Source organism: Delphinus delphis, chromosome 16 (assembly GCF_949987515.2).
Source record: "Delphinus delphis chromosome 16, mDelDel1.2, whole genome shotgun sequence".
In the NCBI taxonomy this organism is placed as follows: Eukaryota; Metazoa; Chordata; class Mammalia; order Artiodactyla; family Delphinidae; genus Delphinus; species Delphinus delphis.
In genome coordinates this window covers 30685880-30712558 of record NC_082698.1, presented here as the reverse complement: position 1 = coordinate 30712558, position 26679 = coordinate 30685880, and the positions used below count along the sequence as shown (strand labels likewise).

Here is a 26679-nt window from a genome sequence, read left to right as displayed (position 1 = left end):
TTACGAATGCCGGCTGCCTTTCAATGACTTAAAATGTAGCCTCACCTTTGAAAACTCTAGGGCTCAGTGCCTCCACGGGCATCCAGGCATTTATTCTTAATTCTGCTTCTTAAATAGGCTCCGGGGAGGAGCGGTTTCGATCTAGAAGTTCAGGGAAGCAGTTACCACAGAACTTGCAACAGTTGGTGTCAGGCGATAGGCAGGTTGGGAGTGATAAATGGGGCTGGTTTAAGAAACAAAAAGCCCCGGGAAGGGAAAGGAAGGGACAGCCGTGACAACCCCTAAGGGCTGTCAGCACGGGGCCGGCGGGGCCCAGCTCCGGCCGCTGGAAGGCGCCTTCTGGAAGGCCAGAAGCGGCAGCGGCCGCGGAGACCGCAAGCCGGGAGATCGCGCACCGCTGGGTGCGGGGCGGGCGCGCGCCCAAGCCGCCCCCCGGGCCACGCCGGGGCCAACGCGAGGGGAGGGAGGCGCGACGCCCAGGCCGCGGGTGCGTGCGCGGCCCCGGGCGACGCGGCTGGGCGTGCGCGGGGCCGCGGCGGAGGCAGGGCCGGGCGGGCGGCAGAAGATGGCGAGGGTGTGTAGGCGGCAGCAATGCTCCGTTGAGAGACGCGGCTTTCGGCAAGAACTGGACTCTTGGCGCCACAAGCTCATTCACTGTGTAGGTGAGACCCTCCCCCGGCTGCCTCCGGCTCTCGGGCCACCCCGCCGCCGGCCGCCCGGAACGAGGGAGGGAGCCGGGAGAGAGCAATTGCTGCTCCGGCCCGCCCGCCCTCTTAGGTTTGGGCGTCCCCCTCCCCCACCCCCCGGAGTGCGGGCGCGCGCGACCTCCGGGCGGGCTCCCCGTGCTCGGGCCTGAGCGCGCGCGCCGGCCCCTCCCCTCCGCGCGCCGTCGTCGGGGCGGGCTCTCGGGCGGGAGCGCGTGCCCCTCTTCTCCTCCTTCCTTCCCATCTTCCCTCCCTCCCTCCAGGCCCGGCGCCGCAGCTGGTTTATTGTGGAGGCTTGCCGTGCGCCGCTGCCACTGGACCGGCGGCGGCGCCGCCGCCGGTGCCGCAGAGCCCAACGCGAGAGCTGGGGGACGTGCGTGGCCGCGGCTCGACCCCCTGGCTCCTCTCTGGCCGGCGCCTTCCGCGTCGCACGCCGCCCCTCCCCCACGTGCCGCGGCGGCGCGCGCTCCTGCGTGCACGGGCGGCGGGCGGGCGCCCAGCGCTCGGGCGTGTGCGAGGCGTGAGGTGGAGATGGGGGCGGAGGGAGCCGGAGCTGTCACAGGCCCCGGGTCCGCCTGACCGAGCCAAGTGGGGTGTCATGGCCGCGGGGGGCAGCGGCTGCACTTCCTCTGCGGGCGGCGGCGGCGGCAGCGGCCGGGGAGTTAATCCTCGACGCTCGGGTCGGTGTGTGTGTATTTGTGTTCGGTGTGTGCGCGGCGGGAGGAAGGGGGGTGGGACCGGGTCCGACCGGGAAGCCGGAGCAGGGGTCGTTCTTGTCCTCTCCTGGGGGATTTTCCGGAGCCGCCGCCTCGCCGAGAGCCTCGTCCGCCGCCCGCCTCCCGGACCTCAGGCCGCCTCGGGTGGCTTTTTCCGTGCGGGCAGGAGGGAGTGTGGACGGGGTCGCCCCGGGAGGGGCTGGGCGGCCGAGCTGCGCCTCTCACACTGTGTGTTTTGTCTGTTTTTCTCTCCCAAGGTCCCGTTTCCCTCTGTGCGGCGGCCGGCGGGACCATAAGGGCTTAACTCATATATTTAACCCCCCTCCAAAAAGTAAGTGGCCCGTGTGGTGTCTCCGCTCCGCCCGCCGCCCCCTAGCCCCAGTCCGTCCTGTGTCTGACTCTCCTGTGCTCCAGCATTGTTATTTCCCCATCTTTGCTTCGGTGCTGCTGATGTGTGGGGAAATGTCTCTGGTCGTCCTCCGTCCCCCACGCCCAGTCCTCGGGGAGGCCCAGAATTCCAAACCGCCCCCCATCCCCCCTGTGGGGAATGATCTTGGTCTTCCCAACAGAATCTAGGAGATTCTTTCCGTTCGCTTGGGCCCCTCATCCCCTCCTTCCCGACAGGGTTTCGTTGGAAGGAATTATGCAAATCCTGCTTTCTGGTGTCCATTCAGCGGCAATTTCATGCGGTGAGAAGTTCTCTTTGTTGTGCGAGGGGGAGAACAGACACTGATTTAATAGACATATCTGTTGGGGGGAAGGGTAGAGGGGGTGTGGAGAAGCTCAGTTTGGAAGAATTACAGCACTTGGTAGCTCAGTGTCTTTGTGTTTGAGCTTTCTGGCTTGACAGGAGGGTATGCCCTTTACAATGTCCCACAAGGGATATTTTCTATAATAGATTAAAAAACAGAACTGAAACTTTAAACAAGTGAAAAATAAGGTAACCTTTAGTTAGAGAATATAAACCTTTCCATTTCTGCGGTGTTTCATTATGAAAATGTATGTGAATTTTGTTAAGGGTTTAGACCGTACTATCAAAATTAATATAGGCAACAATGCTTTACAGTATCTGATATCACTTTCGTTGTCCACAGGTTAAAAGTATATTTTAAAACATATACTTGTGTAAATAATAAAAGAATGAATGCGTTTTTTGGTGTAATTTGTCTTGTGGATATATTTGAAAATTTCCCTCCTGCCAATCCCAGCCCAGCTCTGCCGTCCAGGAATCAGCCTTTTGGTTATTAGTTATCATGTCGTCCAGGAATCAGCCTTTTGGTTATTAGTTATCATTTACTCTGCTCTGTCTCTGCTTGTTTTATTCTTTGAAACCTATTTTAGGTTTGCTAAAATGTTACATCAGCTTTAGCACTTATTGAATTATGTGTTATTTGTAACTATCATATGAGACCTTATAAGGCATGTAGAGGTTTTGAGAATCATGAAATTAATGAGTTTTCAGAATTGTAAGTTAATACAAAATCCTGAAATTATTTCGAAGAATTTTTAGTTCTTGTATTTGTTTCACTTTTTTAATGATTGGTCTTTTTTTTCAGTAGGACTTTTTAGTTTTTAAAAGATTTTGAAATTGAAAACTATAACCCTATAGATTTCTTAAATTACTGTTGCTTTAGTTTAGATGGTTGTTTATCTTATTCTGATTCTTTTTGCTTTGAATCCTTGCCTTTTGCCTCAGGCCCCCTTTTTATCAGTCATTGCTTAGTGTTAGTGGCGAGTTACTGCTGCTTGACAAGACATTTTTGTTTTTTGATTTTGGGTTTTTTTTTTTTAACTAATAAAATCTTTCTGTAAGTATCTGAATTGAATATCAAATTTTAGATTCTTTTTTTGAGGGAGAATTTTAATCTAGTAATCAGTTTTCTTTAAAAGCATTCTGTTAACTCCAAATATCCACTTTCGAGGTAGTAAAGTTCAGGAGATTATTTAGAGTCCAGAGTGCAGATCAGTATTTTAGTCTGAGCGGTAATATATAGTTGATAGTCTCCCAACTAAAATCAGTTGCGTCTCATATTTTCTCTTCTATTGTATGTAATTTTGTTCTTTAGGAAAAGAGTTCTAAGTAAGTCAAATGTAGTGTTAACTTTCTATATATAGAGCGGTGGCAATGGTTCGTATTTATGTATAATCCAAAAGGCAACTCTGTTTGTCACTAGCAAATGTAATAATTCCTCTTTTATTTTAATGGATTGGTTCTGAACAGTTAACCTTCTATTTGATTCTCTTTACTGATTATCTTAATACTTTAGGGTCATTTGGTTCCGAAGTAATACTTAATTTATAGCAGTCTTTGGATTGAAAGTGAATTCTCACTCATTTCCAAAATCTAATACTTCATTCTACTTTATTTTTTGGAGGGGGTTGAGGGTCAGGACTGTAGAGGTGGAAGTGAAGGTGTTTGTGTTTCCATTATTAGGTTTTAGTCGAATTGGAGTTAGCAGGTTCAGGCCGTGATTATGATCAAGATGGATATTTGGTAACCAGGTGATTATTGAGTCCTCTGGGACTAGAATGATATTCCATTCTGGGAAGATGGAGGTTCTCTCTGTTGCCTAATATGATGTAACCTATTGCTTGGCTGCTCCTCATCTTTGCTATATTCTCGAAAAGCCCTTCACAACATAGGGGAAGTTGTGATTATTTCAGCTTAGCTGTAACTTGGTGGAAAAAGGATAGCAGGATGAGTCTCTGACTTAACAGAGAGTTATTTCAAATTGCCCTAATTCCCTCAAATATGCTTATAGCTGGAGCAGTTCTAGGAAGCATCTGAATAATGCCATTTTTTTTAGCCTTATGGGGTTACACAGGATGGCCTGGAATTCCTTCCAGAGTGAGAATTAGGTATTCAATGTCTGTGGGGACTTGCCACTTCTGAGTACTTGCCTAATCACTTAGCTACTTGTACTAGTTCTGTTTTTAGGATCGAAAGGCAGTTAGGTAAGTACATAATTACTTTATTTAAATATTTATTAAGCATCTGTCTTGTATTAGTCACTGTGGGCAAACAAAGATATTGGGGAAGCTGCCTTAACATTCAAGAACTTTTATTAGTCCTTAGAAAAAATATAGTGTATTCAGTAGAAGGCAAAATGTGCCATACGATAGTGAAAGCAAGTGCTGGGGGGTGTTTGGAAGTGAAAGAAATCACTTGAGATGATAAAGAAAGGCTTCATGAAGAAGGTGGTGGATTTTTGCTTCATTCTGATGAAAATGGAGAAGGCATTCCTGTCACGTGAAACAAATAAGCAAAAGTACAAAAGGACAAGAGTGAGTTGTCTGTTTAAACTGCAGTCCAAGATTGGTGTAGGAAATGTATAGGTGATAAGTTTGCAGAGACAGATTGTTGGATTTTCTAATGCAGGTTAAAAAGTGGAGTCTCTTTGTTAGGCACTTGGGGTTTGCAACACACCTGTCTCCTTAGCTCAGGAGAAGAATGTTTCCTTTATTTAAGGATTCCATTGTAAAATTCTTCAATAATGATGTTGGTTGTTTTTTTAAATCACCTTGGCAGAGACAATATTGTTATCCACAGTAGTGTCTCTTCTAAGTAAGCTCATTTGGAGGTTGTACCTTATTCCATTGCACAAAACTCATTTTCGAAGTTGCCTAAAATCAGTGGCATATTCATTCATTGAGTCCCCTTAGTTTTGAGAAATTTTCATCCTTTAGAGGTTGGATTTGGTATTTGGAAACAGAATAGAATATTTTCTGCCACAAATAAAGGTATATATAAAATAATGAGATTGGTTTTTTTTCCTGCCTTGCAAACTGGCTCTGAAAGCTCAGCAGAGGGGCTTGATTTGTTTTGATGTGCCTCTGAACTTCTCTCTTGATTCGTATTTCCTTTATGTCCACCTGTCTGCTGAATGGAATCTGGATATTGGGTAGATGTGAGTAAACAAAGCTGTTATTTTTTGTAGTTTCAAGTTAAAGACTTGCCATTACTACCCTCCAAATTATCTTTACTCTATTTGCAAATATTTTAAAAAATCTTTTTACTGTTAGTTATACTTGCACATTGTTTTTGGGATAATCCCAGTGTGAAATATTTGCTAATTTTATTGACTGTCTCTTGTATGTAGAAAGTATCCCAAGTCTAGTGGTCCATAAAGTATCCCAAGTCCAGTGGTCCATACCCTGAATTTTTTCTTTTTTTAATTGAGATATCATGTATATACCATAAAATTCACCCTTTTAATTCATACAATTCAGTTGTTTTTAGTTTATTCACAAGGTTGTGCAAATATCACTAATTCTCGAACACTTTCATATCCAAAAAAGAAACCCTATACTCATTAGAAGTCATTTTGCATTTCTCCTATGACCCCTGACCATTTCTCCTTGGTAACCCCTAATCTACCTCTATTTCTGTGGATTTGCCTGTTCTGGACAGTTCGTATAAATGTAATATTATAATATGTGGCCTTTTGTGTCTGGCTTCTTAGCATGTTTTCAGAATTCATCCATGTACTGGCATATATCAGCACTTTATTGCTTTTTTTGGCTAACTAATATTGCATTGTATGGACATACTATATTTTGTACATCCATTCATCAGGTGTCAGACGTTTGAGTTGTTTCCACTTTTTGCCTATTATGGAGAAGCTGCTGTGAACTTAAGCAGCATTATTCCTGTGGACGTTTATCTTTTCTTCTTTTGGGTACATACTTCAGAGTGAACTTGCTGGGTCATATAGTAACTTTTAATGTTGAGGAACTGCCAAACTGTTTTCTAAAGCGGCTGTAGTATTTTACATTCCCACCAGCGGTGTAGGAGGATTTCAGTTTCTCCACACCCTTGCCAACACTTGTTACTGTCTGTCCTTTTGGTTATAACCATTCTAGTGGGTAGGTGTGAACTGGTATCTCATTGTTGTTTTGATTTGCATTTCCCTAGTGACCATTGATGTTGAGCATTTTTTCATTTGCTTGTTGGCCATTTGTATATTTTCTTTGGAGAAACGTCTCTTCAGATCCCTAGCCTATTTTTTAAGTTGAGTTGTCTTTTTATTGTTGAGTTGTAGTGTATATTCTGGATACTAGACCCACATCAGTATATGATTTGCAAAAGTTTTTTTCTTATCGTATCCTCAATTTGAGAGTAGTTAGATCAGAAGATAATCTGCAGCATTATTCCTGTGAAGGGAATAATGGATGTTGTAATGGAGTGATCAGAATGAACCAGAATTACTCAGGAAAGGCTTCCTTAAACATCCTTTTCCATGAATTATTAAAATTGTTATTTGATGGAGTTTTGTAATAACACAGATATACTTTACTATCCAAATCTTCTAAGTTTTTACCTTTTTTTTTTTTTTAATGAGGGTTCATATTTCAAGTTCAAATAATGTGGTAAACCATGTTATTTGAATCTTTTCTACACCTGAGTTTTGGATAGTATATAACCAACGTTTGGGTGGAGAAGGATATCTTTTCTCTATATAGACATTTTGTCTGAATCTATTCTGTGTCTAGTGTTCATGGTGTTACTATCTTATATCTGCACAGCACATTTTATATTTTTTTAGAAAACTTTCACATTATTTTATTGTCTTTATTTAGAAATGTAGAAAATTAAAAATGGGTATTAAAAAACTATTGGTCAGTTGGGAAACATTGAGTAATAACTCTTGTTAAAGTAATAAGGGGATTTCCTTTAGCATAAATGCTTCCCTCTTATCCACAGAAATAATTTTATGATATTTTAATGTTTGAAATAGTTAACCTAACTTCTCAGGTAAAAGTAGAATACAGAGCTGAACTTCTCCAGAAAGACTTTTTAATTTAATTTGCTTCAATTGTTGTATGAAATTACATAGTAGTTTTCTACCTCTATTAATGATGGTACACATCAAGACTAACTTTTTGGGTTAGAAGCTGTGAATAGCGGTATTATTTCCCATGAGAATTACTATTATTGGAAAAACTGTTGTAGGATGAACATTTTCATTTTCGTTGTTAATAATAGTCTGTGACTGTTATTTGGTCTCATGATTAGCTTATTTTTCATAAGCTCTGAGTCATTTTATTATCATTATTAATACATGATTATTGTATATTTTTTTCTTATTAGTTGACTTTTTAGAGATTTCCAGAGGGTAAAGGCATGTTCTCCCTCTCCTAAGCTGCCAATATAAAGGGGAAGAAAAACTAATTTAAAAGGATCTACAGGGCTTCCCTGGTGGCGCAGTGGTTGAGAGTCCGCCTGCCGATGCAGGGGACACGGGTTCGCACCCCAGTCCGGGAAGATCCCACATGCCGCGGAGCGGCTGGGCCCGTGAGCCATGGCCACTGAGCCTGCGTGTCCAGAGCCTGTGCTCCGCAACAGGAGAGGCCACAACAGTGAGGCCCGCATACAGCCAAAAAAAAAAAAAAAAAAAAAAAAAATGGATCTACAGGTTATGTGTTGCTTGGTAAAAGAAAATCCCACATCTGCAAATGTGAATGTATTACAAAAAATGTATTTTGTGTTAACAACAGAATTCATCTCTGATTTAATATAAGAAACATGCTCCACTAGTACATATAGAATTATTATTGGTTTGTACAAATTTCAAAAATAAGTGTACCATGTGTATAGAGAAAGGAATTGTTGAATTTGTTAAATTGAGGCATGCTTATGTTCAGTTTGATCTCTCTTGTTTTTCACGTATTTTTTATTGTCCCCAATGCATGGGTATTTTTCTTTTTAATTAATTTATTTTTGGCTGCATTGGGTCTTCATTGTGGTGCACGGGCTTCTCATTGCAGTGGCTTGTTGCAGAGCACGGCCTCTAGATGCATGGGCTTCAGTAGTTGTGGCACACGGGCTCAGTAGTTGTGGCTTGTGGGCTTTAGAGTGCAGGCTTAGTAGCTGTGGTGCATGGGCTTACTTACTCTGCAGCATGTGAGATCTTCCTGGACCAGGGATCAAACCCAGGTCCCTTGCATTGGCAGGCGGATTCTTTTTTTTTTTTTTTTAACTTCTTTATTGGGGTATAATTGCTTTACAATGGTGTGTTAGTTTCTGCTTTATAACAAAGTGAATCAGTTATACATATGTTCCCATATCTCTTCCCTCTTGCGTCTCCCTCCCTCCCACCCTCCCTATCCCACCCCTCCAGGTGGTCACAAAGCACTGAGCTGATCTCCCTGTGCTATGCTGCTGCTTCCCACTAGCTATCTGTTTTACGTTTGGTAGTGTATATATGTCCATGCCTCTCTCTCGCTTTGTCACAGCTCACCCTTCCCCCTCCCCGTATCCTCAAGTCCGTTCTCTAGTAAGTCTGTGTCTTTATTCCTGTCTTACCTCTAGGTTCTTCATGACCTTTTTTTTTCTTAAATTCCATATATGTGTGTTAGCATACGGTATTTGTCTTTCTCCTTCTGACTTACTTCACTCTGTATGACAGACTCTAGGTCTATCCACCTCATTACAAATAGCTCAATTTCGTTTCTTTTTATGGCTGAGTAATATTCCATTGTATATATGTGCCACATCTTCTTTATCCATTCATCCAATGATGGACACTTAGGTTGTTTCCATCTCCAGGCTATTGTAAATAGAGCTGCAGTGAACATTTTGGTACATGACCCTTTTTGAATTATGGTTTTCTCAGGGTATATGCCCAGTAGTGGGATTGCTGGGTCATATGGTAGTTCTATTTGTAGTTTTTTAAGGAACCTCCATACTGTTCTCCATAGTGGCTGTACCAATTCACATTCCCACCAGCAGTGCAAGAGTGTTCCCTTTTCTCCACACCCTCTCCAGCATTTATTGTTTCTAGATTTTTTGATGATGGCCATTCTGACTGGTGTGAGATGATATCTCATTGTAGTTTTGATTTGCATTTCTCTAATGATTAATGATGTTGAGCCTTCTTTCATGTGTTTGTTGGCAGTCTGTATATCTTCTTTGGAGAAATGTCTATTTAGGTCTTCTGGCAGGCGGATTCTTAACCACTGCACCACCAGGGGAGTCCCAATGCATTGGTATTTATGGGCTTTTACCTGAATGCTCCCCTTCCTCTCAGTCAATGTAGGCGTATTTTCTAAGTCATTTGTAGGTATTTTCCTCTATACCTATGCACAGGATATTCTCCTGTTCTGTTTTACCTATCTTTCCATCTTTTAGGTGCATGATTTATCAAAAGTAGAAGGGATGCTAGAACTTGTCTTCTTGTCCAACCATATTAAAGGGAAAAATAATTTTTAAAAAAATCTTTCATTTTTGAAAACTTCAAACATACACAAAAGTAGAAAGAATAGTATAGTGAACACCCAGCTACATCAACGAATGGCTGTTATTCATTCCCACAAGATTATTTTGAAGCAAATCCCAGACATCATATTTAGTATTGAATCTTTTTGCAACCTGCTTGTATAATATCATCTGCTTCTTCCCACCTCCCATCCCCATCAAGTGGTTCATAAATTTAAAGAAATGAGATATTATCTAAATATGGAGAAGACTGGTGGTTGTTTTGTCTTATTAATGTTTCTTAAGAGCTATCATATGTTGAGTATTTACTATGTGCCAGACAAGAGCCCTTTGATGTTAATATCTGTTTTACAGGTGGAAAAACGGAATTTGGAAAGATTAAGGGTTTCATTTATGATCACTCAGCTAAAGAGTGGTAGATCTGGGTTGGGAATTCAAAAGCCTGTGCTATGAAAAATTAAAGCATACGCCCTTTTTTTAGACTTTCTTATTTGGTTCCACCAAGTTGCCTTTTCTTTCTTTGTTCCCTACTACTGATGGCTTACTCAATTTCTATTACAGTAAAGAATTCTACTCATAATATTATCATAAATGGTAGCATAATTCTTTCAATACCCCGGCCTAAAATGTCTTGCCCTCTTCTCTTCAGTGCTACAGTCTAGTTTGTCTATCCTTTTTCTTCTCAAATTTTTAGTTTTGTCAGAGCTAAGTAGGTTTGAGCTGACTGCTTCCACTGGCTTAAGTTTTCCTTCATACATTGCTAGACTGGCCTTTCTTCACCATTGGCTGAGATCTGAGCATAGGTTTTGAAGAGGAAAGATAGCAAAGGATATCCAGGTGATCCTGGGCCTTAAGCTTGGTGAGCCTTCCACGTGGACCAGCTCAGTTGACAGAGCACTTTGAAATTTGTAACAAAAGCATTGTAGTAACAGTGTGTAGTTACCTGGCCTTTCCTTCTATTCATATCCTTCCCAGAGACCTCAGGTGTGGACAGAGGGGCAAACAGGGTAAAGCAGATTGATGTCAAGATTCAGGATTCCTGGATTTTAGTCAAATGCTTTTTGAGTTCTAACTTCCTATGACTTAGATTTGGCACTTGGTTATAAATGTTTCAAAACATGTGATGGAAAGCGAAGTTGCTGAGTAGTGTATAATTGCTGAGAAGGGGAGGGAGCAATTTGGCAGATTTTTTTAAAAGATACGCTAGTTTGGTAATTCAAGAATCACCCATCTCAGACTAATGCTACCTTAGTAGATACAGGAAGATGTGACAAAGGTAAGTGGGAGAAATTCCCATCAAAAGAAAATGGGAAGCTCTTTGCCTTCACTAAGAATAAAAAGTGAGAGGAACATAAATATCTGTGAATATGTGCCTGTGTTGAAATGTGGCTTTTTCATTGCATGGTTAATGATATAAATACTAATCTTGTCATATGTGTTAGGTTATGTGAATTTTCATTCAGCTAGTAAGGAAACTGATGAAGTTTATCTTGTATAAATGGGCATTGATTTAATTTATTTGATCACAATGAAATGATACTTTAATTATTTTAAAAAAAGAAGTCCATAAATCTTTGGGAATAGTTATTGAAAAAAACCTTTAAGCTGGTCATTTTTCTGAGTGTTTAATGTAATTAACACATCTTTAAAAAATGATTTAGTTAATATACTCCTACGTAAAACGATCAGTGTTAATATTTTGCTTATTGTTTATCTATTGGAAACCTAACAATTATGCTTAGCAGTATTTTTATAATACTTAATATGTTAGATACCCTATCTAGAGCTGGTTTTTGTTCTGGAAAGAGAATACATCAGGATAAAAATAATGAAATAATATGGATTAATTTCTAACAATTTTTTGAGAGGTACTGAAGTTTTGCTGTATGACTTTTTCAAAAGAAAAGCAGGTATGATTAAAGTGATAAGGCTGTGTACCATGTGAGACTTGTACAACCAATATTTATTTGTATATACATATATTTTCTATGCATAGATTTTTACTGTGGAGTATTTACTAAAATAGATTTTGGCGTGTTAAAATAAACAGGCATGTACAGAGAGTCAAATCCATATAGTCTCTTGATAACCATTTCAAGACCCATGGCTTGTGGCTGCAATCTTATCTAAAAGATAACATTTCCTTTGTCCCCTTTCTCCTTAGGCAAAGAACTTCCGTTTAATTTTCATGTAACATATCCAAATCAAAGATTGTTTTATTTTATTGGTGATAGGCAAGGGTAAATTCATAAATGGGGTAAAGATAAAGAAGAGAAACTAGAATTTTCCACATTAAGTGAGAAGACTTTAGGTAGGAATTATAAGAAGCTGTAAACCTATGTGGGACTTAATTTTTGTAAAAAATAAGTAGGCCACATAAGTGATAGTCCAACCTGAATGAGTTGTTTTGGTCAAGACTGTTAAACTATTAAGAAGATTGAATTACCACAGATTTTGATCTTTTAAAACCAAGGGAATGTAAATTAATGGAGAAGAGTATTCTGATATAATTACATTGATAAAAAATGAGCTGACATTGTGGTAAAGACAAGGAACCAGAGGTGTTGATAACCCAGACAATTTTTGCCTTTTTTTTCCCTTTTCCTGAGAACTTAAACTTTATTTTGGAAAAAGTGGAAGGTTTGTTATTGTTAAATGATTAATAAATATTTTTGTATTTATGTTACTACTTGATAGGAATTATTTGTTAAAACTATACGAAGATGTCTAGGTAAAATACCTTTAGATATTGCTCTACCGAAGTCAGCGAATCCACATTTTGTCAGATATTCTTTAGCAAGTAATCCAGAGGAGATCAACTGATTTGAGGAATATGAGTGTATATCCAGTTATAAGCAGAAAAGAAGGTAAAGAATAAAGGCTATATTAAGAAACAGGAGGGATCTGTTGTCAAGTCATGCTGCTGCTAATGTCTGGTTTCTGTGACTTAAGAACAGAAGTGTAAGTAATGATGGTAATGATGTTGTTACATATAACTGGATTGTGAAATAAGCAGCACACTTTAGTTTTTAAAATTTTTTTTAAAGAAATTTCTTTTTGGCTGTGCTGGGTCTTCATTGCTGCGAGCAGGCTTTCTCAAGTTGCAGCGAGCGGAGGCTACTCTTTGTTGCGGTGTGCAGGCTTCTCATTGCGGTGGCTTCTCGTTGCAGAGCACAGGCTCTAGGCGTGCGGGCTCAGCAGTTGTGGCACACGGGCCCTAGAGCGCGTGCGCTTTAGTAGTTGTGGCATGCAGGCTCAGTAGTTGTGGCTCATGGGCTCTAGAGCGCAGGCTCAGTAGTTGTGGCACACAGACTTAGTTGCTCCGCGACATGTGGGATTTTCCCAGACAAGAGATGGAACCTGTGTCCCCTGCATTGGCAGGCGGATTCTTAACCACTGCGCCACCAGGGAAGTCCAGCAGCACACTTTAAAACTTGATGCTGAAAGGATACTTACTTTCAGATGGCAGAATTTGCAGGAACTTCAGATGTTTGGTACAGTAAGGATTTGGTACAGTCTAGGATTCTGCCAAGAATCAGGAATGAGTCACTTGCTTTTGCATGAGGTTGCTTCTCATTCATATTTCTTCCCTACTCTGTATATCTCCATTTTTCTTTATACACTTTTCTTTTTCTCTCTTTTTGTACATGTAACATAAATTGATATATGTTTGGAATACATCAAATGAAAAGTAAACTGAATTAATTTTAAAAATAAATATGTATGTAATTTAGTCTGGGGTAACAGACAGCTTCAGAAGCCCATGCAGATAAGAATGACTTTAGAAGTAGAAAAATGGTGGTCATAGTTAAGACAATGAAATTCACTAGACAGAGATAAGGGTTGAAATACATTCAGTAAACTTTTTTTAGTGAATATTTTTAGCGGTATTTGTATCACTGTTAATTAAGTTCATAAAACAGTTTTATTTTGATATAATGCAAATAGTTTTGTCTCTTCATTGGCTTTCTCTATTTATGAATTTTAAAAAACTTAAGGGGTACAATCTTTCTTGAAGTTAAGCATTAGTTCTTCCATTTTTTTGAAGAAATTTTATTTTTTTAATTTTTAATACTGAATGAAAGATTTTTTTTTTTATTGGAGTATAGTTGTTTTACAATGTTGTATTAGTTTTTACTGTACAGCAAAGTGAATCAGCTATATGAATACATATATCCTCTCTTTTTTGGATTTCCTTCCCATTAGGTCACCACAGAGCATTGAGTAGAGTTCCCTGTGCTATACAGTAGGTTCTCATTAGTTATCTAATTTATACACAGTATCAGTGTATATATGTCAATCCCAATGATGGTTTAAATCTTTATGATTCTTTAAATTCTTTAGTGCTTTACAGTTTTCAAGTTTCACACATGTGATTTCATATAATCTCATAATAACCCTTTTTTAAATCCCTTACCCCAGTATTGCACCTTTGCTCTCCCCACTGGTAATCACTAGTTTGTTCTCAAACTGTGAGTCTGCTTCTTTTTTGTTTTATTCACTAGTTGTATTTTTTAGATTTCACATGTAAGTGATATCATGTGGTATTTGTCTTGCTCTGTCTGACTTATTTCATTTAGCATAATGCCTTCCAAGTCCATGCATGTTACAGAATGGCAGAATTTCATTCTTTTTTTATGGCTGAGTAGTGTTCGTTGTAGATATATAACACACCTTTTTTATCCATTCATCTGTTGATGGACTTTTTATTTTACGCCACGTCATATGAAGAATATTTGAACTTATAGAGAAAACAATGTTAAAAAATAATTTTAGACATGAATTTAAGTGCATTTCAAATATTAATCGTATCTAGCTAACCCTGTAAAGATTGTATCTCGGTAGGATGGAAGAGGTGATTAAATGTACTCTGCATTCAGAAGTTTAATTCCTCTCATTAGTTCTCCAACTGTTTACCACATTCAGAGGCTCATTTTGAAAATACTTGCATATAATAGTAACAGTAGAGGTCCATTTTGGAAACACTTGCACATTAAAACAATAATAATATAAAAAAACAAACAAACAAAAAAAAAACAATAATAAAAGGTGGCTTTGAGTCAGGCAGACCTGGGTACAAATTTATCTTCACACTTTACCCGCTATGGGATGTAGAGAGAACTAATTTCAGTTTATTCCTATAATAAATACTGTGTAGGACGGTTGTGAGAATTGAGAAAGAGGCAGAGAACTTTGTCTTTGCTTAATAAATAATAGATCACTTGGAAAAAAAACTGTTGAAGCTGATCCATAGAGTTTGCTCTTTGGATATACTCTTAAAATAACACAATTTAATTTCTTTTAAACATTTTTTGTAATATAGAGCAATAATTGTTCTCTCTGGATTTTAAGTTGCACTGTGTTTGGTCTACCCAAAACTTTTACATACTTGCAAGTTCCTGTAATGGTTTGGGTGATGACATTTATGTATGATTAACATTATGACATTTATTGGTATATCCTACAGGTTAGAGTAGCAAAAAATACTCAATTTTTGTTCTTTGCCAGCTAAGAGAACCTACTACATGTTTTTTCTTAGGTTAAAAAGAAATAGTAGGTTTTCTTAGGTTAAAAAGAAATAGTAGGTTTTCTCTAGGTTAAAAAATTGTTGCATCTTGGGCAGTGGAATGGAATGGGAAAAACCTCAAGGCAGGAGCACTGGGTTCTGGCATAAGTATGACTACAACTGTATGATTTTAAGCAAATACATCACGTAATCTCTCTGCATCTTGGTTTCCTTATTTGTAAAATGAGAACGTCTTGGAGAACCTGATTACAATATTTCAAGAAAAATTACTGTGTTGATTTTCACCATTGAATAGTTTGGGGATGGTTGACATGAAATCCATTAGGAAATAGAATATTCATATTGTGTATAACAGGGCGGCAAAGCTAAACTAAATAATGTGCTCAAAGATGTTTGTCTTAAAAGACACATGCACCCCAGTGTTCATTGCAGCACTATTTACAATAGCCAGGTCATGGAAGCAACCTAAATGCCCATCGACAGACAAACGGATAAAGAAGATGTGTGGTACATATACACAATGGAATATTACTCAGCCATGAAAAGGAACGAAATGGGGTTATTTGTAGAGACATAGATAGACCTAGAGACTGTCATACAGAGTGACATTAAGTCAGAAAGAGAAAAACAAATATTGTATATTAGCACATATATGTGGAATCTAGAAAAATGGTACAGATGGACCTGTTTGCAAGGCAGAAATAGACACAGATGTAGAGAACAAATGTATGGACACCAAGGGGGGAAAGGGGAGGAGGGATGAAATGGGAGATTAGGATTGACATACATACACTAATATGTATAAAATAGGTAACTAATGAGAATCTGCTGTATGGCATAGGGAACTCCACTTTGCTGTACAGTAGAAACTAACACAACATTGTAAAACAACTGTACCCCAATTACAAAAAAAAATGTCTTCTAAAATGTTCATGGGAATGAAGACTCTTCATCTTTAAGTAGAAAGCAGGATGTGTAAGGAATGGGCAACAGCTCCTCAAATTCATGCAAAATACATAACTAACTTTTCTCACTAAGAATATTAGCTAAACACTCACAAGGTGAGAGGAACTTAGTCTCATTTAGCTAATAATAGTTATATCTGCATTTCATATAAAAAGATATAAATGCATTTTCTTTTGTTTATTCAATTAATTTTTTTAAAAAATTCACCCATTTCTCCCACCCACCACCCCACCCCCTACTCTGTTCTCTGTATCTGTGAGGTTGGTTGGTTGGTAGGTTGGTTTGTCTGTTTGCTTGTTTGTTTCAGGTCTAACAAATCATGTGGTATTTGTCTTTCTCTGACTTATTTCATTTAGCATAGTGCAATCAAAGTCATCCATGTTTTCACAAATGGCAAGATTTTGCTCTTTTTTATGGCTAAACAATATCCCTGTGTGTGTGTGTATTTGTGTATACACACACACAATTTTTTTATCCATTCATACATCAGTGAACACTTAAGTTCTTTCCATATCTTGGGTATTGTAAATAATGCTGCAGTGAATGGGGGTGCATACATCTTTTTTTTTTTTTTGGCCACGCTGCATGGCTTGCAGGATCTTAGTTCCCTAACCAGGGATCAAACCTTGGTCCTTGGCAATGAGAGCATGAAGTCCTAACCACTGGACCTCCAGGGAATTCCCCACATACATCTTTTTGAATTAGCATTTTTATTTTCTTTGGAAAATACCCAGAAGTAGAATTGCTGGATCATACGGTAATTCTCTTTTTAATTTTTTGAGGAACCTTCATACTGTTTTCCACAGTGGCTGCATCAATTTTCATTCTCACCAATGGTGCAGAAGGGTTCTTTTTTCCTTAACATCCTTGCCAACATTTGTTAACCCTTTTTTTAAAAAAAATTTATTTATTTTATTTATTTTTCACTGTGTTGGGTCTTCATTGCTGCACACGGGCTTTCTCTAATTGCAGCAAGCCGGGGCTACTCTTCGTTGTGGTGCATGGGCTTCTTATTGTGGTGGCTTTGTCTTGTTGCAGAGCATGGCCTCTAGGCACGCAGGCTTCAGTAGTTGTAGCACACGGGCTCAGTAGTTGTGGTGCACGGGCTTAGTTACTCTGCAGCATGTCGGTTCTTCCCGGACCAGGGCTCGAACCTGTGTCCCCTGCATTGGCAGGTGGATTTTCAACCACTGCGCCACCAGGGAAGCCCCGTACACTTGTTTTTTCTTGTCTTTTTGCTAGTAGCCTCTCTAACAGATGTGAATTGATATCTTATTGTGATTTTGATTTGCATTTCCCTGATGCTTAATGGCGTAGAGCATCTTTTCATGTCCTGTGGCCATCTGTAATGTCTTGTTTGGAAAAATGTCTATTCAGATCAGCTCACTCTTTAATCAGATTGTGGGGTTTTTTGTTGTTGTTTTTTGCTTTTGAGTTGTATGAGTTCCTTATATATTTTGGATATTATTCCCTTATCAGATATATGATTTGCAAATATTTTCTCCCATCCATTGATCTTTGTGTCTGTTTTTATGCCAGTACCGTGCTGTTTTAATTGCTATAGCTTTGTAATATAATTAGAAATCAGGAAATGTGATGCTTCCAGCTTTTCTTTCTCAAGATTGCTTTGGCTCTTTGGGGTCTTTTATGGTTCCATACGAATTTTAGGATTGTTTGTTTTATGACTGTGAAAAATGGTATTGGAACTTTTAAAGGGATTGCATTGAACCTGTATATTGCTAATTTGTTTTTCTTAGAGTTTATCATTAATGTGTAGAAACAACAGATTTTTGTTGTATTCATTTTGTATCCTGCAACTTAACTGAATTTGTTTATTAAATCTAACAATCTTTTGATGGAGTCTTTAGGGTTTTCAATATCATGTCATCTGCAGGTGGTGACAGTTTTACTTCTTCCTTTCCAGTTTGGATATGTTTTATTTCTTTTTCTTGCCTAATTGGTCTAACTAGGATTTCCAATACTATGTTGAATAAAAGTGATGAGAGTGGGTATCCTTGTCTTGTTCTTGATCTTAGAAGCTTTCACTTTTTCACTGTTAAGTGTCATGTTACCTGTGGGCTTGCCGTATGGCCTCTGTTATGTTGAAGTACGTTCCCTTTATACTTGCTTTATTGGGTTTTTATTATAAACGGATGTTGAATTTTGTCAGATGCTTTTTCTGCATTTGTTGAGATGATCGTATGATTTTTATTTTTTCATTTGGTTAATGTGGTGTATCATGAACCATCTTTGTATCTCTGGAATAAATCCCACTTGATTATGGTGTATGTATTTTTATAGGTTGTTGTCTTTTAATGTATTGTTGAATTCATACCGACATTTTGTTGTGGATTTTTGCATCTTTGTTCATCAGGGATATTGGCCTGTGTTTCTTTTCTTGTGGCATTCTTGTCTGGTTTTGGTATCAGAATAATGCTGGTCTTGTAAAATGAGTTTGGAAGAGTGCTCCTTCTGTTTTTGGGAAGAGTTTGAGAAGGATTGTTATTCTTCTTTGAGTGTTTGGTAGAATTCACTAGTGAAGGTGTCTGGTCCTGAATTTATTTATGTTGGGAGGTGTTTTTTTAAATTACTGATTCAGTTTCCTTATAGTAATCAGTCTGCACATTTTATTTTTCATCATGATTTCAGTCTTGGTAGGTTAATTGTTTCTTGGGATTTACCCAGTTTTTGTAGGTTGTCCAATTTATTGGTGTATAATTGTTTATAGTAGTCTCTTATGGTCCTCTATATTTCTGTGGTATTGGTTTTAATATCTTCCCTTTCATTTCTGACTTTAAGTTGTCTTTTCTCTTGTTGGGTCTAGCTAGAGGTTTGTCAATTTTGTTTATCTTTTCAAAGATATAGCTGTTGGTTTCATTGATCTTTTCTACGGTCTTTTTTAGTCTGTATTTCATTTATTTCTGCTTACTTCATTATTTCCTTTCTTCTGTTACTTTGAGCTTTGTTCTTTTTCTAGTTCCTACCATGTCAAGTTGGGTGTTAGAGACTTTTTTTTGTTTTTCGAGGTAGGCATTAATTGCTAACTTCCCTCTTAGAACTGCTTTCGCAGCTAACTTGTAATCTTACTGTTTACTTCTTTGGTTTTTTGACCTTCCTAATAGCTTTATAAGTGATTAATCCACTACCATTTCTATACATATTTACCTTTTCAGTGAGATTTATTCTTCCATGTGTTTTCTTGTTACTAATTAGCACCCTTTTTTTCAGCTTAAAGAAGTCCCTTTGACATTTCTTGTAGGGCCAGTTTAGTGGTGATGAAAAATTTAGCTTTTGCTTGTCTGGAAAATTCTTCATCTCTCCTTCACTCTGAACGATAACTTTTCTGGGTAGAGTATAATTAGTCGGAAGTTTTTCTTTTAGTGCTTTGACTGTACGGTTCCACTTCCTTCTGGCTTGCAAAGTTTCTGCTGAAAAATCTGCTTATAGGCTTATGGGGCTTTCCTCATATGTAATAAGTTGTTTTTCTCTTGCTGTTTTTAATATTCTCTCTTTTGGCATTTTAATTATAGTATCTTGGTGGACTCCTCTACTTGGCAACTCTCTGGCCTTTCTGGGTCTGGATGTCTGTTTCCTTCCTGGGTTAGGGACGTTTTCAGCCAGTATTTCTTCAAATAAGATTTCTGCCCCTCTCTTCTTTTTCTGGGAGCCATATGATGTGAATATTCGTCCATTTGATGCTGTCCCATAAATTCTTTAAGCTATTTTCACTTTTTTTCATTCCTTTTCCTTTTTGCTGTTCTGATGGGGTGAGTTCCACTGCCTTGTCTTTGAGTTGACTGATCTTTTATTCTGCTTCATTCAGTCTGCTGTTGAACTCTTCTAGTCTATTTTTCAGTTCAGTTATTGTGTTTTTTAAGTTTGTGACTTCTGTTTGGTACTTTCTTACTTTTTACATCTTTTTTTTTTTTTTTTTGCGGTACGCGGGCCTCTCACTGCTGTGGCCTCTCCCGTCGCGGAGCACAGGCTCCGGATGCGCAGGCTCAGTGGCCATGGCCCATGGGCCCAGCCGCTCCGCAGGATGTGGGATCTTCCGGGACCAGGGCATGAACCCGCGTCCCCTGCATCGGCAGGCAGACTCTTAACCACTGCACCACCAGGGAAGCCCTTCCATCTTTTTATTGAAGTTCTCAGTGTTCATCCATTCTTCTCCCCAGTTCAGCAAGCATCTTTATGACCATTACTTTTTAACATTTTATCAGGTAGATTACTTATCTCTGTTTCATTAAAGTTTTTTTCTGAGGTTGGGACTTCCTTGGTGGCTCAGTGGTTAGGAATCTGCCTGCCAATGCGGGGACGTGGGTTCGAGCCCTAGTCCGGGAGGATCCCACATGCTGCGGAGCAGCTGAGCCCGTGCACCATGGCTGCTGAGCCTGTGCTTTGGAGCCCGCACACCACAACTACTGAGGCCCGCGCCCCTAGAGCCTGTGCTCTGCAACGGGAGAAGCCACCACAATGAGAGGCCCATGCACTTCCACGAAGAGTAGCCCCCGCTCGCAGTAACTAGAGAAAGCCCACACGCAGCAATGAAGACCCAACACAGCCAAAAAATAAATTAAAAAAAAAAAAGTTCTTTTCTGAGGTTTTAGCTTGTTTTTCATGTAGTCAACTCTGGATTGCCTAGGCACCTTGGCTGGATTTGCTTTGTGTCTGGGGATGAGCTGGCTGATGTAGGTTGACATAAGTTGGGATGACTGCAGCAACTAGATTGTTCCACCTTTCTCAACCTTTAGCAGGCTACCTTGGATCTGTTATGGCATGGCAGAAGTACATAAAACAAGCAAAAATAATGAAGCACTTTTTCAAGCCTCTGGTTTTGTAATGTCTGCTAGTACCTCATTGGCTAAAACAAATCACATGACTGAGCCAAGCGTGATGGTGGGAGGGTATTATAAAGTTACATAGCAAAGGGCCTGGATATATGAAGGAATGAAGAACTGGGGCCGTTTGCAATCTATCTTTGGAAACAACAGTTTCATGTTTTCATGTAAATGTTCATGATAGTAGATATTTATCAAGTACACAGTATATGCTTAACATGTCTCATTTAATAAGTACAATCAACATGCAAAGAGTGTGATAGCTTTTTATTTAACTATGAAGAACAGGATTAGAATGATTAAATGATATATGTGATAGAACTGATGGCTTGAATCTGGGAGTGTCTGACTTCAGAGCTTATAGGCTTTTACATAATTGTAATCATGTAAGTTAGATTTTTAGTTTTCCTCCTAAGTTTTTTCTCCCTTATTTTGGGGAATAAGGATGTGTGTGTTTTATCATGTATTCTGTACTGCATATCTTGTTTTTTTCCTCCCAGAATCTTTCCCCTTGTCTTTCAGTAGCAGCACCTTGGCTTTCCTTTAGGGAGCCACTTTTCCTAACATTCATGAGTTCAGTGTGGTTTGGATGAGGCTGACTCACTTCTGTGACTTATGCCTGGCCATTGGTCACAGTGAGTGAGTGGTTCAGGGATCAGCCTTGAGACTGGCTGGTGGCATTCTTGGGAAAGATCTTTTTTTTTCTGGGGTAGCTAAGCTACTAGCCTATGAGCAGGAAGCAGCTACCATGTGCGGAGAGCCTGCCTGTGAGTGAAGTGGTGTGCCTCTGTGTAAGACAACACAACAATGGGGAGAGAAATATTGCTATGCACTTGGATCTAACTGTTCATGAAAGGAGCTCTAAAAAGCCTTTTTGAGTCAATACCTATCTTTATTGCTCAGGCCTATTTAGTTTGGGTTTACTTGCAACCAGAAGTCCTTACTAACACTTCTTTTTAAGTGCCAGAAAGACTATATCTCTTTAAGGGGAGTAGAAAATCAATAGCTTACTATGGGTAAACAGTGTAAAAGCCAAATTCTCTGGCCTTATGGAGATGGGGAGGGATGATTTGACTGGGATGATACTGTACCAGAAAGGAACATAACAAGGTACAGTATGGGGATTTAGTAAGTTGAGAAAATAGACTCACTACTATAAGGCATTCACTTCTTTCATTCTTTCTTAGTGAATTCTTCAGTAACCTTCTTGAGTTCCAAGTACAGTATAAATATATAGAGAGTGCCCATTTGGGTGTTAGAGTTTATTTTATTTTTTCGCTTATTTCTATTTTACAACACATTTTTCACTAAGAAACAGCATTATAATTATTGGTTCATGATACCAGGTCAGCCCACAAACATGATTTAAGTAAATTGAAGGGTTTAAGTAATGTATTCTTGAAATAAAAAGAACAGACATCTATTCCCAATGCTGTGTCCTGGTTCTTTTTATTATCTGGAGATGTTGAGATCTTGAATTCCAATATGCCGTTATCCCTACATGTTTACATCTGTTGTCACATGTAATTTAATCTTCATAATAACTTCACTAGCTGGGTATTATTTTAATTTTATACGTGGTAGAACAGCTGTGTGGATTGGTGCTACTACAGATTTACCGTGTCCAGCCTCAGCTGGACTCTCAGCACTGGGAATTCTTTTTGCGTATTCTTGGTCAGTTTCTATAGCTTAACCACAGTGGCTCTCTTTTAGCTCCTGTGCACTCCTGCTTCTCACTCAGCTAATGATTTTGTCACCTACAGAGCAATGAAATTTGAGGGTATGAATGAATATTCCCCCAACGTTCCCCTCACCCCTAGGACTACTTGGGAAACTTGAGACCAACACCTACCTAAAGCATTGTTTCAAAGCACTGACCACGTGAGATATCTGTGAAATTTGAAAATTTGGGGTCCTACCTCAGATTTGCTGAATCTAAATCTTCTTAGATGGGGCATGGAAATCTATTTTTAACAGGTATCTCAAGTGAGTCTTCTTGTACACACTAAAGTTTGAAAACCACAGGCATTTAGAATAAAGCTACTTTAAGGAGCATATAAGACCCTCATTAATTTTCCCAGCCTACTTACCCTCTCTTTGTATATGCTGCCCAGTCCCTACTCTCTAATTTCTCAAGTCCTCTGACCACAAAATACAGGTCACTCTTTTTCTAGTGTGCAAGCATTATTGTACTACTTTCTTTACCTTCTTACCTTCCTTTCTCCAATTCTGCTTCTTCTAGTTTGCAAGACCCTTGAAGTCAGCAACCATGTCATGTTTTTCTTTGTATTTTAAGTACTTGGCAAAGTGACTGGCACACAGTGGATGCGCAGTAAATATTTGTGGAAAGGTAGAAAACAGGACTTTGAAATATCACAAACTACGCAAATTGAGTAGTAGTGTTCTGTTTACAGTGACTGAAGTTATTTAAGGAAAAACAAAATTAGTATGAGAAACAGGGAGTGCAGATATTCTGGACACAATTTGTGGTACCTTCAGTGGCTTTAACACAGTGATTTTTAAGGCGGTTAGGTGGGTGGAGTTGCCCCTTTGAGAACCACTGTATTACTGGATACTAGGGACCAGTTTCTTTGCATGTGAATTGTGTGACAACACAAGTAAAACCCATCCTTTAACAGGAGAAACATTATTTCTTTATTTTGTCTTGTTTCACTTCAAAATGTAATCTTTTCCTTTTTGTTCAGAATATGTGTATTATTTTGAGTTTTCTGAAGTATCAGCAAAAGGGATAGGAAAGGGCTGGGCATTTTCCATAGACAAATAGGTAAGAGTTGGAGGTGGGCAGCAGGTAGAGAAAGAAGAATGTTCAGATTGTGTAAGAGTAAAAAATAGTGACATTCTCTCCAAAAGTTCAGGAACATTTATTAACATACTGTGTGTGTGACACAGTTCGCTTGAGATAGAAACAAATGAACCATGAGCAATGCTAGCTATATTAAAGGACAAGACTATCATGAATGTTCTCAAAGTGGTGATATGGCAAGAAAGAGGTATTTCAATATGACTTTGTCACCACTCTAGCCACCATGTAGTGATGTTGATGCTTCAGGGATGGTGGAGATGTGGAATGTCATTGGAGAAGAAAAGATTTTATGAATGCTTTATTTTTAAATATTCATACTTAGGTTTTTATAACTCTTGAGAGTGCCTTAATATTGTTTATATTTTGCTATCAGGAGTTCACAGATCCATACTTTAACAAGCATGAATGAATTTATTTGTAACTTTTAGATTCTAAAACCCTCATGGAGGATGGCGTGATGGACAGAGAATGGACATGGATACAAGCTATTCTTTTTCTACTGGCTCTTCCGGTCTCTTTGACAAGTTTGAGAAAATAACTGAAGAAAAGTGAGGCTCTGTTTTCAGTTGTATGGCAGTATTCTGCCAGTATCTATCAGGACTCTTCTATTGCAAGTTCAGAAACCCAATTCAAATTAATTTAAGTCAAGAAGGTCATTTTGTAGATTTATGAACTGGGAGTTAGCAGAATAAAGGTAAAGCTAGGTTCTTATATGACTGGATCCAGAAATTTTACTTATGTCATCAGGAATATCTGCTTATCTCCATCTCTAAGCATTCATTTCTTCTTTTGGTTTCCTTTTTGAGCAGGTATGATGGTAAAGATGATCAATGGCAGCTCTAGACTTACATAATTTTTAAAGTCCACATATGTCTCTTTCTGTATAGCACCAACCAAATTGGGAGGATGGAAGGGTTCATGTCACTAAGGCCTGTGGGAGTGTGATTCTCTGACCCAACCAGTGACATGGAAAGAGGCTTAAGTTCAGCCCTCCCTTATGGCTTGAAGGAGGAGCAGATTGACTGTTCAAAAGAAAATTGGGGGGCTTCCCTGGTGGCGCAGTGGTTGAGAGTCCACCTGCTGATGCAGGGGACACGGGTTCATGCCCCAGTCCGGGAAGATCCCACATGCCACGGAGCGGCTGGGCCCGTGAGCCATGGCTGCTGAGCCTGCACGTCTGGAGCCTGTGCTCTGCAACGGGAGAGGCTACGACAGTGAGAGGCCTGCGTACCGCAAAAAAACCCCCAAAAAACAAATTTTAGTATGTGCAATGAGAAGTCTTGCTCCCACCCATTCCACATTTACTCTAGTTTTATTTTCCTCCTATAAGCATTTTTATTATGTGTTCTTTCAGTGTTTCTTTGTAAAAATGAAAGCAGATGTTAGTATTTTTTGACTTTTCCCCCTTTCTTACATATAAAGATACATACAGAATACCTTCTTCTGTACCTTGCTTTTTTCACTTAATGTATTTAAGCTATCTTTCCATTTCGGTATTTAAAGAGCATTTTCATTTTTCACAGCTGCATTGTATTCCATTGTGTGGATGTGTACTGTGATATATTAAACTAGGTGGTTTTTGAACATCTGAGTTTTCACTTTTCACTTAACACTGTGCTATAGTGAATGATGTTGTATGTGTTATTTTGTATGTACTGGTGTATGTAGGATACATTCCCAGAAATGGTATTACTGAGTTAAGGGTAAAATGTGTTTGTAATTGTGATAGGTATTGTCAAATTGCCCTCTACCTAGGTGGTATAATTTTGTATTCCCTCCATCAGTGTAAGAGAACGCTGTTAGGAGAATGTTTGTATCCCCACAACCTTACCAGTATGGTATTGTGTCTGACTTGTGGATTATTGCAAATCTGATAGGTAAAAAATATGCGCAGTGTAGTTTTCATTAGCATTCTCTTTATCAGTGAGGTTGAGCCTCTTATTTTTAAAGACATTTCCATTTACATTTGATCTTGAACTGACTTCCTGCAGTGATTGTGATACATTGCCATTGGTGAAAGTAATAATAATATTTTAATGGGGAAGAAAGGGAGGAGATGATTGTTACTAGAAAAAAATTTTTGGATCCTCTCCCTTCAACTAATGGATTTTCACATAATTCAGAATTGATTCTGAAAGTTCAGATGCTTTGTTACTGCTTTAGGAGACCTGCGGTGTGTGATTGGTGCAGCACAGCCATCCAGGTTTTTCTGAGCATGCCTTTTGTACCCTTTCAAGAAAGCATAGATTGGTGTTACGCCGTCTCTTTAAACTGCATCGAAGGATTGTAGAAAATTGTTCAAATTTTGCCCAAAGGTCTGGTCTTGTATTCACCGTAGGTGTTTGCTGAAGTAGACTCTTTATCTAGTTGGTGTAAGTTGATTTCTGTAAATGTTTTTGCTTACATTTAGTGAGTTCTACAAAATGCTAGATGCCTTCTTTCATGGTGCTGTTTGTCTCCAAATTGCCTATTTTATCTGTTCTTTTTGGCACTTCATTCTTTCTGTGTCAGTCAGCATTTTGTTTACTGAATGTTGGGAGAACAATTTTGAGCTTTTTGGTAGTAATGTCACTTTGCATTCTGAACTGAAACCCTCTTCTCTAAGCAGTTATGTTTTTGCAGCTATTAATGCCATTAAATATTGTCTTGGCATGAGTTTATGAACATTATTGTTTAATTTCTCAAAATCTGACATCTAAGGAATTATAGAAGCATATAATAGAATATACAACAAAGATTAAAAATATTAAGAATAAATGTGCCCAGTTAAGAAGGGAACAATAGGCAGAATAAGGGTAGAAACTGATGACTCAGAGAACAGTCTTATATTCTGAGAACCAGGTTGGTAAGGAAGTAGATACTCAGTGACTCATAGATACTGATCCA

The 26679-nt window shown here is 39.1% G+C and overlaps 1 protein-coding gene across 5 annotated transcripts in view; it reads left to right on the top strand.

Moving 5' to 3' along the window:
- The first annotated feature begins 465 nt into the window (after window positions 1-465).
- LCOR (ligand dependent nuclear receptor corepressor) overlaps window positions 466-26679 on the top strand; it is a 127515-nt gene continuing 101301 nt past the window's right edge. For 2 of the 5 annotated variants that reach the window (XM_060034374.1, XM_060034381.1), the window contains exons 1-2: window positions 974-1388; window positions 1678-1751. In XM_060034374.1, the coding sequence (XP_059890357.1) occupies window positions 1303-1388; window positions 1678-1751 (160 nt within the window). In that variant the 5' untranslated portion in view covers window positions 974-1302. Of the gene's footprint in view, window positions 663-973; window positions 1389-1677; window positions 2110-26679 lie in introns of those variants that run through there. The other 3 variants (XM_060034379.1, XM_060034376.1, XM_060034375.1) reach the window with 3 other exon arrangements.